The sequence below is a fragment of the Anastrepha obliqua genome, chromosome 5, assembly GCF_027943255.1.
Source record: "Anastrepha obliqua isolate idAnaObli1 chromosome 5, idAnaObli1_1.0, whole genome shotgun sequence".
NCBI lineage: Eukaryota > Metazoa > Arthropoda > Insecta > Diptera > Tephritidae > Anastrepha > Anastrepha obliqua.
The window spans coordinates 61,144,524-61,160,187 of record NC_072896.1 but is presented as its reverse complement, the minus strand read 5'-3'; the positions used below and the strand labels follow the sequence as shown (position 1 = coordinate 61,160,187).

The 15,664-nt window shown below is 35.9% G+C and overlaps 1 protein-coding gene across 1 annotated transcript in view; it reads left to right on the top strand.

The window, feature by feature from the left end:
- The window catches only part of LOC129248475 (probable G-protein coupled receptor CG31760), a 67,467-nt gene that overhangs the window by 25,605 nt on the left and 26,198 nt on the right, over positions 1 to 15,664 (top strand). The window contains exons 3-5 of the mRNA XM_054888031.1: positions 2,647 to 3,036; positions 12,796 to 12,982; positions 14,504 to 14,705. Coding sequence (XP_054744006.1) covers positions 2,752 to 3,036; positions 12,796 to 12,982; positions 14,504 to 14,705 — 674 coding nt within the window. The 5' untranslated portion in view covers positions 2,647 to 2,751. The remainder of the gene's footprint in view (positions 1 to 2,646; positions 3,037 to 12,795; positions 12,983 to 14,503; positions 14,706 to 15,664) is intronic.

The window sequence follows — 15,664 nt, the reverse complement described above, 5'->3', positions numbered from 1 at the left end:
ATCGGTTTTAAATCTTGGTATGTGACCGGTCTTACTTCTCCTTTCACAATTTAAGTGTAAAACAATTGGATAGTGGTCACTACCACAAAGACTATCTAGAGTCCTCCAAGAAAGGAGTGGGTAAATGCTGGTGGAGGATATCATAACATCAACAAGCGTGAGTGCATTTATCGTTTAAGACAATTAAATATTGGGTGAAAATTAGATCTCCAATTGCTTTACCCCTCTTGTTTTGTGTGGAAGAGCCCCAAAGTGGACTCCAGGCATTGACATCTCCACAAAGAATAAGTGGATGAGGTAGTGAAGTCAGAATTGATTTAAACTCGCCAATATCGAAATCTTTATCAGGTGGAAAATAATCAGATATCACCGTTAAGGTTATATTGGTCTTAATTTCAAAAGCAATAATTTTTAAATTTGTATGAATATCGATTCTTTTATGCCAAATACCTTTTTTAACAAGGATACCAGTCCAGTGTTTATTCGTGTTGTGTGTGTTATCGTAATAGGCAGTGTAAGGCAAAGGAGGAGAGGGATTAATGGAAACTGCAAGGTGGGTTTCTTGTAAAGCTACAAGATCGGGTTGAAAATCTGAGAGAAGTAGAAGAAGCTCATGGTAATTGTTAAAAAATCCGTTTATATTCCATTGCAAGAAAGTTAACATATGTAGTGATTGGTAAAAAATGAAATTACTCGTATTTAGAGAATTATTTGTAAGGGGAAATTTACTATGATATTTTGGGCATGATTCATCAGAAGAATTTGCCATATTAGATAACTGAGTAAGAGGAAGAACTCTACAATTAATGAAGCTATTGTCAGTTATAGCTTTGGTATTATTAAGAGAACAACTAGAAATACAATGATCTATACCCGACTGGACGGTTTCATTACTGCTTTTTGAATTTGCAAGAGAAGCATTCTCTTCTTTAAGTTCTTGATTATGGATTGGAGAGTTATTTAATTTAGTGTTCTGTGATTTAATGTAGTTGTTGTCTTGGTTTAGTATTGTTTTAGAAGTATAGAGGTACTTTTGCAAATTGAGCACGCGAGGTTTCTGCTCATGAAAATGCAGTACTTTGAGAGTACGTTTGTTTATTATTCGATGATTGTAGGTGGCCAATTTCTTCATTTAATGATGTTTTTGGAGTAGAGGTATTTTGGGTAGTAGTGGCGTTTGGAGTTTCTGAATTAAGAAGTTGGAGATTAAAGAATTAAGTGGGGTAAAGAAATTTGTATACGATAGATATTTCTAGCCTCCCTCATGGAGCATTTATTTTCTGTTTTTATAGCTAAGATATATTTAGCTTGTTTAATTCTTTTGCATTCATTGGAGGATGAAGGATGTTGTTCCAAACAGTTTGCACACATAATACGAGTGCAATAGTCTGGTTGATGTGGAGGTAGTGCGCACCCAACACATATTGGTTGTTTCTTGCACCATTTTGTTTTGTGACCAAGCAGTTGACACAGTTTACACCGCATGGGATAAGGAATGTACTCCCTAACTTTTACAGAATGTCATGACATATCAATTTTGGTACGTAATTTGTAAGAATCAAAGTAGTAGGATAACACCACTGAGAGTTTGTTTTCCATTGAATATTTTATTGAATTTATAAATAGAAGTAACACCTTAGCTGCTGAGTTCATTCACAATTTCTTCATCAGACACTTTATTAAAATAAGGGGCATATATTGTCCACTTGGCGAAGTTGACTTAAGAGTGAAATGAAAATGTGACACGTCACAGTCCTTGTAATTGCGTGGTAGACAAAAATTGTGTTTGCTGTTTTCCTGTCCTTTACCAGTAGTAGAAGGTTACCATCCCTGAGTTCGGAGATCGATATTAACTCTTTACTGATAAGCTGAATTGCCTTATGGACGGCAAAACATGAATAGTCTGAAATTTTTTTATTTTCATCACTGCAGGATAAGACCAGAAACTTAGCTGACTCTTTCTGTAACAACTTACAACTATTCAAGGGAAATTTCATCATTTCCCATTTGAAAAAGTTGTCCAACATACAGCACTTCTTAATATGTAGCATGTAAATTTTTGTATGCTTATTGAAGGTCTCTGCCTACGAGTATTTGGGTTTTAACTTAGTCTATTATATTATACGACGATTCCTGGATATTCGGTTGTTCAATGTTTTCGCTACATAAATTTCTGTATTTATTATCAAATATATGAAAAGTGGATATTATTGCTGCCTAATTTCGTTACTTTTTCAGATTGTTCTTAGATGAGAAAAAAAGTGGATATGTGTATGAAACTCGCATTGTTTTTAATATTTTAAATGACCATCTTTAAGATCATAACTTACTTAAATTTTGATTAAACTTTATTCAACAGTTACAGTAAATTAAATTTCTGTTTAAAGGAACCAGCCCCATTTCAAAAGTATATTATGTCTTCATTGATAGTTAAAATACGAATTTCATTGTGCAACCCCATCAAAGACATAAGGATATCGATTCATTTTGATTATTCTTGGTGTGCAAGTATATTGCGTTAAAATGTTGTACACAACCGTTGTGTGAACGGAGCTGTACTCATTGTACCCAATTCATAGTACTTTCCCGATTTTTTTAAAAACTAGGCTCGTTTCTGAATCTCTTGTATTTAATTGTTTTTTTCAGCTCGACTTCAAATGCAACACAACAATGAAATGCTTTTTGACAACATAGTCACGATCGAAGATATCAACAAATATTTGTTGTCTACAGTCATAAAATTGGTCACTAATGCAGCAGAAGCATTGCAAGTGGCAAATGCTTTTAAGCGAAATTGGTTTTTGGCACAGCAAATACGTCACTATAAAGAGAGTAGGCCTTCAAGGGTGTTGCATCTTACGCATGAAGTCGATCCAGCTAAACATTTCGCTTATACTAGCGTTGTTGTTGATGATTCAAGCTGAAGTTGTTGTAGAAGCGGTGACGGTTACAGAAGCAGCGACAATATCCACAGCAACCACATCTGTCAATTTAAAAAGTATCCTCCGCATTGGCGATGGCAATATTGTTACCAAAGTAAGTATTCCATAAAAACTACTTGAGTAAGAAATTGTATCAGCAAATGTTTGTATGTATGTAATTATATGGATTTTGGTGATAACTTCATCAGGTAATGTTTGCAGTTTTTTCAATCTTTCTAGCCATATACAAAAGCACATTAAGCATATATGTATGTGCACTCATATTGTAGATTAATCAAATTTAAAGATACTATGTAGCGAAGTCTAATGAATTTGTGTATCCGAAGAGTAACGTGAATTTATATTTTTCCCGAAAATATTTATTTATTCATCAATATCTATTTGGCCTCCTTCAAAGTAATCTCCTTCAAAGTAATACACTTGTACCAACGCTTATTTGAGCTCTAACCCTTTGTTTTCCAACTATTGCTGTTAAATTGTATGTAGTGAACATTTAACAAAAAATTTTCGAAGTGTATTTTGTTGATAGGTTCTATTCCTCCCAAAAATGAGAAACTTCCCTATCAAATCAAGCTTCTCCGATGTTTTCTCAGTTTTATTCAGTGATGTCAAAACTTGTGTGGGAACAGTGTAACAAAAACGGTGGTTCTTCAGAAAGTTGATGAAATTACAAACTTAGGTGTTTATTTGATTCGCTTTTTCGGTTAAGAATCACATTTACCTTAGCATACTAAATCTAACACGGCTCTAGGTTTTCTGCGTTGAAATAGTTCCAACTTCTCAGACCCTTATACTTGAATACGTCCCATGCTTGAATATGCTGCATTTATGTGAAGTCTCATCACAAATTTGCCATTGTTGGAATCGGGTGTATTCAAAAGATCTTCCTAAAATATGCCCTTAGTGCCCTTAACTCTCTGATCCCATCCGTCCCCTCTCTTTTAATTTGTCTAAGGACAATCATCTCTCTGTCTTGTTTGGTGTAATAAAGGCAATATTGACTGCCGCTCACTTCTGTGGTCTGTTCAGTTTCTTATTCCTGCTATGACTCTTCGTTGGGATAATTTTATAATTTTTGATGTCCCGGAAGTGCGTGCACCTCGACAACTAAAGGAGATTTCGCACTCTATTCCTCTAGATTTTTCTTTGTAAAACAAAAACACATTATTTAATATATTAAAATCAATATTACTTCAGCAGTTTCGTCAAAATGTTTCAATCTATATCAGCAAGAACTTTTGCAGTTTATTGGCTTTCCCAATAAAAATAAACAAACAAACAAACTTGTTCGTGGCTCAGTTAAACACAGGTTCTATACTGGACGTTTCAAGAAGCTCAAACAAAAATGTCTTTAATTGCACAAAAATCAATCTTGCTGTTGAAGAAATATCTTTTGAGTGTAAAACTTTAGTAGTTTTATTTAATGAAAAAAAGCTAATTTAAAAAATCTTCCTTTTGATAAACTCTGGTATTCAATTATAAAAGTTAAACACGTTCCAAATTTACAAAAATCATTGGTAATGTATTAACTCAAATACAGACAACGTGAAAAGACGTTAACTGTAAAAAAAAAATCGGTAAGAGCTACATAAACTAAACAGCAGATGTAAATCAAAGTGCCTATCATCTAATGCCATATTTCTACGGCACATAATTGGCTCTCTTATTTATAATTCACAAACCAGCTGTCAAACTAAGAAGGATAAATAAGCAAAAACAAAGAAACAAAGTAAAAGAACGTTGAATAATATCTAAAAAAAGTTATTCTATAATAATGAGGCGAAAAAAGAAATTGTTAAAAAGGAGGAGGTTACTGAACACCTTAAGAATAGTTGAAGAAACCAAATTTTCTGTCAAACTAAAAGAACAGCGAGAGCTTCCAAAGCGAATTACAAATGCGCCTTAGAACCAGGTTAATAACTGAGCGAATTACCTGCTGTGTGAACATATCAGAATATTGATGAAATCACTGAAGTTGGCCAGAAATGTGTCAACACCGCGCAAATTGTGCCTTGAACAATTTTTAGTGAATCTTGATATTTTTTATATGGCAAGTACGCTTAGCCCCATATGTAATTTCCAACGCATTCCAATTCGGGACGACCAATTATATTTATATCGTATGGTCCGGGCTGTTCATACAGGAGAGTGTGACGAGAGTTTAGCAAGCGAGAACCCCGGTGCTATGAGTACAGACCGTTGGCTGACAACAGCGTCTCGAATTCTTCGCTATTATATAACGTGCGAGCAACCCTCAATAACACTAAAAACACTTGCTGACTTTATTGTAAAAGTTTATGCTCCTTTCTGGTTTCTGGTTAAAAACCAACCACTTGCAATTCACGGATGTCGTCACGTTTTCAAATACATCACCTAGATTCGCCAATTGCCACAAGACATTCAAAATATTGTCCGTCCGGTCATAAAAAATAACTCATACTTTCTGCACCCAGAAAATATTTTGATATCGATGATAACCGATACAGATCCATTCGTACGTTCAGATGGATACACGAAGATCTTAGCAGCCCGCAGAGAAGATAATGGATGTGTTCGTCAAATGTTTGGGCCGAAAGAGGATAATTTTATAAATTTCGAGAGTGACAAATATTTTAATGTAATAGATTGGGATAGATTCGAACCAGCTGAACCACCATGCTCGCAGTTCTTCGCGAAAGATCACCTCGAAGCATTACAATATTCCAATGAAATAATTGAATTACCAGGTATGCTCAACGAAAACCATTATTTTTTCTTTGTTTCTCTTTTATCGGCATTTTCACTGATCTTTTTCACAGCATATCCTTGACATTCCCAAAATACCGAGCGATTTGTTCATACAGTTCATGAATCTGCAATGACGGTCACCGATGAACAACGCATAGGCCACATTTTATCTAAGCTCGAGAGCCGGCAGAAATACAGCAAGCTTGAATCCCGACAAAATTTTCTGGACTAAAATTTCCGTTACAAGACAAACAATTCACTAACTGTTTCGCGAGCGAGGAAAATAAATAAAATTTACTTTTTCTTGTATGGCTTTAGACTAAAATATGTTGTTTATATTTCTGGTTCTACTAATTGAATCGAAATACTTTTTTCGCAAAAGATTTATGATTTTTTACGGTCTTCAATTAACTGACATTAGGTTATTACATTAGGGTGGTAGGAACTAAGATATGGTGAGTAAGTACCACAAGGAAACGCATGAGCTCAATGAACTTTCTTGAGAAAAACCTCCTCTTTGAGACAAAAAAATTGATGTCTCACACTTTAAAATCCGACAATAAATGCCGAAGATATGAAGAAAAATGTAATTGGGCGACATCTAGGGTTATTTGTGTATGTGAGTTTATCTCTTTGTACGTTTTTATGAATGATTTTTCATATGCAGATATTAATTCGATTTTATGGTAACGAAATTCTTAACAGTCTATATTTTTGCATGAGTTGCTGTTTGTAATATGATACTAATAGCTCCTATTGAATTTAGAATATTTGTTTTTTAACCCTAGAAGGACATTCATATTTTTAGGACGGTAAAGATATTCTTCGTCGAAACGATAGCAACCACTTTTAAAATTACCCCCATCGCACCTAGTCCTAGACTCAAACTGATTTATAAACACATATAGACTCATTTGCCTTTTGGATGCTAGACAAATCGCGCACATTTTTCTTTTTATTACTCTCCATTGTTGGCTGCATTCACGTCATGCTTTGGTAGTGCACTTTGTATATTTTTTAAAGCCGAAGTTTTTAAAGTTACCACATTAAGTATTCTGTTTATGTTCTTTTTAAGGAGAGCAGAGTGTAAATATTCGTGAGACTCGTTTTCTAAATATGGCTAAGCGTATACAATGTATTTTATTCCACTGTCACACATCATCACCCCTTTGAGCCCATAGTTTGCTGGCTTTTTGGGCATATACATATATTTTAAAACCACATCTGCATCCGAAAGGAAATCACTGCTCATCAATGGTCATAAAGGACCCAGGTATATAATTATCCCGACATTTCTGAATAAACATTTCCCACATCTTCCTTTTTGGAGCAAATTTTTGTGCTGTAAGCTGTATGCATGCTGCTCTATCATCAAATCGCATGCAGGGCACTGGAAATCTTAATCTGATTTGCGTAATTCTAGAAAGATATTTAGATCCAGAATAGGACGGATCAAATAACATGTGAGGTGATTATAACATACAATCAAAGCTTGAATTTCCTTATTGTTTCTTTGTTTTTTTTAGCTGTGTCAGTGGAATTAATGCATGAGCATTAGTTGATTCCGACGTTGGACCACTGCACAATTTCTCCAATTATATCGTCCATTATAAAAAGTGTGAAAACTTGTAGTGGGTCCACACTATTTTTGGACAAGAGAGTAGGGCCACGCACTTGATGTATAATACTTTGTCCGCATCTATCAATGAAACTTAGCTTTTTGCGTCGGCCACTTATGACGATGTTTTTTAAGTAATGTAGTTTTCAAAAATGTGATTATATTAGACCTTTCACCCAAAACATTTAACTGAATTTCGTCTGCGTCTGCAGAAGTCTTCAGAAGAATTTTCATCTTCTCTTAGCTCTCCCAAGTCGGACTAAAGTTCGTCAATCGCACAATCATCCTTATCCGATCCAATAATGTCATCGTCCTCAGCCAGACATTTTTAAATTTCCTCGTCATTTAATGAATATTGTTTTGTCATATTAAATAAAACATGTATAGTATAAGTATAAAACACATAAAAATAAATCCTGAAATAAATATTGCTTTGTTAGCAAAAGTCACACAAAAGACATTATTAGGCGTTTCGAAGACGCAAATTCTTTAAAACGGTACTTACAAGCAACTAGCGAAGCTGAACGCGCGCACACAACTTAAGCTTACCAACGACTAATGCCACAATGGGTCCGCTCCATGCGTTGCGGCAACGCATTTGACAGTCGTGGCGTGTAAAACGTACCGTGGTGCGACATGGAAAGTAATATCGCATATAAACAAAAAAAAACAAATGTTCTTGTCGTGAAAGCAAATATTTTATTTCGTTGTGTATAAAGAGATTTTTGTTGTTTGTGTCATATTTTATAAGATTAATGCTTATTGAAGCGAAAGAGGGTTTTCATAGAATGTGAGGGCAATTATTTATCATGTCCGACTAACTGTCGCAGTTTCTCCTGTCACTAAGCAGAGGGGACTGCAGGCAGCCGATTGGGCTAATAACGGACCACTTTCTATGGGCAAAGCACATGGAAAAGGTGGGCATCTCAGACGGTGCGCTCTGCCCAGCATGTGCGTCGCCCGGCCTTCGCTCGAATCAAGCATGAGGTGTGTGACACTTATGTGTTAAGAAGCGATCACCATGGCTTCTTGGCACCACAAGACCTACTCAGATTTCTTCGGAGGTGGAACAGATTTAAAGAAAATTATAAAGGGAACCCGACTGCAGGACAATGGACTTAATTGTGTCTGAGTGCTGTACTTGCCAGTCTGTCTCGACAAAAAAAATTCTCCTTTTGTGTTAGAGCAAATACAAAAACACTATCTCTACAAAGCAAAAGAGGGCAAACAAATCAATTGCTGTTACACTCCTTGACCACCATTGCCAGATCGTTTATTTACATACGAAACTTTAGTACGTTCTCTGCGTTATTTATGTTTTTATTAATAATTTTTACAAAAGAATTTAAGCGTATTCTTTTCTATGTCTGCCATTAGCATTAGGAGTGTTCTTGTAGGCGATAACTTATACCAATTCTTATTAACTATCACATATTGCTGTTCTTGCACCGAATGAACTTGCAATGAAGAGAAAATTGAGAGCGACAAGCAATATTTAAATTTGAGGGGAAGCTGCATGTTTCTACTGAATAAATTTCTACAGCCAAGAATTACCCAGTAAGAAAAACAGCTATCAACAAACATATGCTCATAAAATAAAAAGCTGAATTTTTAAAAATCAGAGGTGAAAAATTTTAAATAGAAACAAGTTAAAATAAGAAAAGTTTTAAGCTATACCTATGCAGATCGTAGTATAGTTCGTAATTTGCTTTTAAAAAGTTGTTACTAGTTTTCCGCATGGTGAAAAGCTTTTAGATGCCTGGATAAGATCAGACCGTTAACCGGCTCTCAGCTGATTGGCTGTCGTAACCGGGGTCATGACGACGGTTTGCTTACGAAAAAACTAAGATTGTATTGGTGATATACGAAAAAAGTCTTCACAGCCTACACTCATGTTACATCGTTGTCGTCTGAACGACTAATTAGTGGGGTGTGTGAACATGTGTGAAATGAGCGGACAGAATTCAACTGCCGAGTTGCCGGTGATATGGCAACCGAAGTCACTCGTTCAATTTCGTTTTCATCATAGCTGAAGGCCAAATCTGGTCATCCTTTTGTGTAAAGTCACACTAGTGCAATTTATTCGTGTGTTCTTCGTGTAATTTCTCCTTCTTCTAGCATTCTTGCTCGCATTTTCACATTTCCTCACGCAACTACACCAGTGTGATGTCACATCTCTCTAATGCACGCAATTTTGTATTCCATCATTCTTGTTCTGCCTGTGAACATACTTTTCTGCTCTCATTGCACAATCTTCAAAGGGTTGCATGGGGAATCAATTAAGTATTAACCTACTTACATAAGGTGCTTTCTATTCACCATGCGTTTGCGAGTAGTGAAGATATGACTGGTATAAATAAGCATATGGTATTTTGCTAGCACTGGAAAAGAGCTACCAAAAATTGCATTTATCCGGAAGTACTTAATGAGTGTGAGTCAGATCGCGTTCATATAGAGAAACATTTGTTGTTTCAATTCGTTACTTTTGATCCTCGTGCTCTGTCAACACTCTTTATGTTCTCGTTCTTCGCAATTTTGATGTTGACTGTAGACCGGAAAATTGTAAGCAACATAAACGAAAAAATTGTAAGCAACAGATTTGTATTGTTTTAAAACACCGGCAACACCAAAACTTAAAATAGCAAGCTAAACCACTCTGAGGAAGTACAACCATACTCGCTAGCGAATCTTGCTCGATTACCTTGTTGTTACTTTCACATGCCAATTTTTTAGCAGACTAACAAAACCCAAACATGGCGAGCAGAGAAGTGACGAATGATTGACCCAGCTCCTTTTTCAATTTGGGGCTTGTGTTTTGAAGTTGTTCCAGGAATTGCGGTGCATACAGTTTTATGCCGCCTCCGAACTGCAGATAGTTTTTTATGAGGAACTTTTTCATGGCGGAAATATAGGCAAAATCTTCTTCGATCGTTTAATCTCTTATACTCTAGCTTTCGAATGCAGACCCTGCCAAATGGTAGTCTCGTACCGACCCAATCGGCTACAACGGCCGCCGAACATATGTATGTATTATACAGGGTGCGCACAGTATTTGAGGACAACTTGAGAGTGAATTTAATTAGCTTTTATTTTGAACAAAATTTTATGAAACTTCACTTCCAACCTTAACTTATTATATAATATATCTATAAAATCATTCATTAAGATTTTCATTAGCTGCAATAACCTCCTCGAACCGGGTTCGGAAACGATTGCATTCCCGATCAAATGCTCTTTATTCATATTGACGATAACTTTACTAATTGTAGGCTTCAGAGAAGAAATGTTTAGTTTCATGCGTAACTGTACACCGTACATACTAATCCAAGGCATTAAGGTCAGGAGAATTAGGCGGCCATAAGTTCGGAGTTATGTAGTCATGTAAATTTTCAACCTTCTTTTGTATCGCCATAGCTTTATGTGAAGAAGCAGAGCCTTGCTGAAAGATGTATGGGTGTCATCGCGTACACTATCAATCCGGAGTTTCATTAATATCTCTAGAACTTCCAGAATTCACCTGAATTCCTTAGGTAAAAAACTGTGGTGGCATGACATGTCCTTTTTTGCACCATACACACGCTGTATGCACCCTGTATATATGTATAAATACATAGCATATTAGCTTATGATACGAGAAAAGTTCGTTTTGTTGGTGGAAGGAATATTATAGAGTGGTTTTTCACCTCCATAAATGCTCTTTTTTGTTTATGACCGTAACACTCATATGTATGTTGGTTTGTGTAGCACGTACATTGATGGAAGGAATTCCAATGCTATTTTTACCCAAATCACACGCTTAGGCGAACACCATAAATAAATTGAATACGACTATACTCAAGCAAGTTTGAGCGAGAGATACGCTTTTATCATTTAAGTGGAAAATCGTGAGAGCATTAAAACGTTTTACATGCACATACAAACACATATTCATATTATGTTGTGCATAATATTTCATTTTTTGGGCTTGGTGGAACTTTTCAAGAAACGAGTTCTTTGGCGTACAAACCCTAAACGCTGACATTGTGGCACGATAACATACTTTCTTATCTTACCGACGCGTCCGATGGATTTTTTAACTAAAAATCCAAAAATTCGCACCATTAGGTTTTTTTACGTACAGTTTTTCACATTTTTGTTCTTTCTTCTAAGAAGAGAAAAGTTATAATTTCTATTCAATATTCAAGTGAAGAAGAAAATGATGCAGAATCAGAAGTTAGTAACTCATACGATGTTTGGATTTGAATCGAAAATGATGGTGATGGTGCTCTACCTAACAGGTTTCCTTGGAAATGTTCAGGACCCTATTGACTATTTCAGCAGCTTTTTGTAGTTTTCCATCCAATATTTCCTCATTTTCTCATGATGAGGGGAAATTGGATAGGAAACTAAATATCTTGCAACCTGAAGGTACAGGAAAATATAACGACTGTTTAGTATGTTCTAATCGCAAGCTGCTTTGAGGAAGAAAAATAATAGTACACTTTTGTGAAGCAAGCAAGAGAAAGCCAATACTTCATGTTGGAGATTACTTCAGACACTACCATACATTACAAATAGGTAAATTCAAAAAAAAATATATTTTGTAACAAAACTGAAATGAATACAAAGGAATTATAAAAAATTGTCTTTTTTTCGTATTTGTTAAAAATAACTACAACCTGGTGAGAATCAAGCATGTGAAAAGTCGGGTCCGATAAGGATTAAAGAAAGTTTTCCCAAGCTTTTTTTGGATGCCCAAATCAAAGATGGAGTGATTTTCAAATGGTAATAATTGAAAAAGGGGATGGTTGGTTGGTTGGTTAAAGTGGTGACTCTTCCAGAATCCAACTAGCGCTTCCGCGCCATTTTGTTGCCACATCCTCGTTACCAACTTGTTTAACGGTTATTTACATCATAACTATATCCAGTCTGTGCGGTTAAGGAACCTTATTAGGTTGTTAACGTCTAAGCCAGATAGTTGTTCGAGATTCTCGAACAGCGGTTGGCCCAAGGTTAACATTCTGTCCTTCCATAGGGAAAGAAAAATTATAATTTTTTTGATACAAAATCTGTTTTATATATTTATTTCTTTTGCAAGAGTAAATATGTCTTTGAGAATTCACTTTTTATTTTGCACTTGGTTAGATAACCAGAGAATATCGGAGCTGAAAGTGGTGAGCATAGCGAAAGATTCCATCAACAAATGAGGCAGGATGAGATCATGCCTGTTTTCTACATGCATTTTCAACTAAGGAAAAGTTCTAAAATCATACTATTTAGTACTTCATTTACATCACTAGCTCCTGTCGAAAGGCTTTTTTCTATTGAGGGAATCATAAATGCTCCCATGCGCTATTCCTTAATCGACTTTTCTTGTGATATTTGTATAGTCATTGGGTATAAATTACAGTCAAAGAGGAAATGTGCCCCCTAAATATGATGCACATATATGTACCTATATTGTATAATTCTTTGCTCACTAAAAGGTAATGTTACAATAAAATAAATTATACGTGTGTACAATTTCAGGGAGCAATTGAGCACTCATTGGTTACAATTCATGACATCGCCACCGAAAACTTGGGCACTTTATGCATATCTACGCTATTCCGCCCTTTACAAATACCCATCAATTCAGAACGTTACGAAAGTTCAAGACAAAAAGCCGATCTCGTTGCATCTATACTGCAGGATGTGGGTATCGTACGGCATGGCGGTGAGTATGAAAAACAAGTATTCGTTAATACCCTAAAGTTATGGAATATATACATATATTGACTTTATAGATTTTGCTTCTTGATCTTCAGAATATGTATTGCGTATTGCTTTAATGTCTTTTCGATTATAAATTCTACATAATAATTGAATTTTATCAAAAATATATATGTATAGGGGTCTGGTGATACTATTGACGAAGATTTAAATTTTAAAAACTGCTACATCTGAATGGCTCAGTTCGTAAGTGAATATTTTGAAAATATTCGGAAGTTTGACTGGATTTCTGTATTCCCTTCATTGTGTATATATTATTGAAAGCATATTTTGGGTATTTGGCCGAGCTCCTCCTTCTATTTGCGGCGTGCGTCCCTAACTGCTGATCTTATGAGCGGGGAGGAAACCGTTTCGATATTTGTGCGGATTATTTCGTCAACGAGCATTCGCAATCGAAGCGTATTTCAATGATTCTTGTGCAAGTACTCGTCTTAGATTTTGTTCACACTATAATATCCGAGGTTCATGTGATGCCACAAGAGAGGATTTTATTCGTTCATAGTGCGAAGCTTCCGGTTAACAAGTTTGGTGACAAACAGCCCACAGGCGGGTCTCAGCCAGACATTGAGAATAAATGAACAAATGAATATATTGAAATCGTCAGTATAAGTTTGCACACTAATCTGATTCAGTCCGTGGCTTGCGACCTTCCAAAAACTGTGCATGAAATATCGAATAAGCATCATAGAATTTACCCCTGCAAAACTCAAATCGTCCAAGCAATTAAGTCTAGCGATTACAATTTGAGTAAAAATTTCTGCGAGACAATATTAGAGCGATTTCGTACTATATTTTATGATTTCCAATTTTCAATTAAATGGAAGAGTAAATAAGCAAAATAGCTTTTACTGATCACTTAAAGGACCGAACCCTCTATTAAAACATCAACAGCGACGGTTTGATATGCATTGTCAGGCAATAGAGAATTGGATCATATTTTTTTGAAAACTCTTGTCTCTTGTGTATCTCGGAGCGGGCTGAACGATTTTTTTCTGCCGATGAGAGAACATCCTTCCTTCAGTACACACACATGGTTTCAGCAAGATGGCACTATAATAAACTAATGAGCCGTTTCGATAGCATATTCTAGCCACCCAAAATAGCCCACCGCAAAAGTAAAGTCTATGAAACAAACTTAGCGACCATCTCAGCACTAAAGGAAAATATCGTTTGCAAGGTTAAAGTCATCCCGTCATCACTTCTTCGCCCGATCTTTTTCTAATGTTAAATTATGTCATATATAGTGACCAAAATAATAATTTCCTTAGGTATGTAGGATGGCTTTTCCGGTAACCCTGTATATTTCAAATACCTGTATACTTAAATTACTTCTAACATAGATCCACTTACTTGTAGGAATATACATAAATCAAGCTACATATGTATGTACTTATATATAGGAATATATATGTACATGTTACCAAATATTGTGAAAAGTGTAATCACAATTAACCCTTTGTTACAGGCCTAACAGATGCACTTACTAAAGGCTTGCTCAGCGACGAATCTACTACTGGCGCTAGAATTTTAGCACTCAATCTGACCAATGGTGCAGTACAGTCGTATGTTTGGTGGGTAAAAAGTTATCATGAGAAGGCTGGGGAACTACAACGCTACGAGGAAGACGACTTGCAGATAGGGAAAAAACCAACACAGAGCTATCCATGGTAAGTATGTATGAAAATCACATGCACATTTCACAACTTCACGCTTGATCGAAAATCGATTTAAAACTTCGCCGAACTCCCAAGCAATTCTAAGAGAATGAAAGTTTAGATTAAAATTAAGCCAGATATATCCATAGCTGCTAAAGTTTGTGTTGTGCATACCCTTAACTATCTATTTCATAGGTTGTTTTTAAATTTCCTTAAAACAAATTTAGGTAATTATATTCTTCTGTAAATATTAAATCACTAAGAGACTACATTTTATGTGGTAAAGGAACGTGATTGATTCGAAATTTATTTACGAAATTTATTTTTTTAAACCGTCATAACAATACTAGTGTGCAACCAAAAACCCCAAAGAACCAAACCATTCAATTCATATTTCAAATCAATCCTTGAGTCCAAGTTATTCGCATGAGAATAAAAATACTAATTTTAGCATTGATCATAAATACTTCTTCTTATGTGGCGCTATAACCGGGCTTGGCCGAATCCAAAATAGCGCGCCAGCTGTTTCAGTCGCCAGTTAGTAATATCGAGAGTTGAAAACTCCTGCAGCAATTGGTCCTTCCAACGGAGATATGGTCTTACTTTTTCTCGTGTTCCTTTTTGGGGTGCCGTATTGTAGATCCGCCAAGCACGTGTAGCCGCTGTATTTTTACTCGCTTAACTATGTTAATATTCCCATAAAGTTCACACAACTCACTGTTCCACCGTACACGATACTCCTCAGCAACGCGGAGGATACCCAATGTCTTCTGCGCCATAAAGCAGCCTGGGAATGATGAGCGGTTTGTATAATGTTATTTTGGTCCTCCGAGAGGGGGCTCTACTTCCCAATTGCTTACTGAACCCAAAGTAATACCTGTTGGCAAGAGTTATTCTCCGTTTGATCTCCAGGCTGACGCATTTTTGTTGTTGATGTGGGTCCCAAGATAAACAAACTCCTTCACAACTTC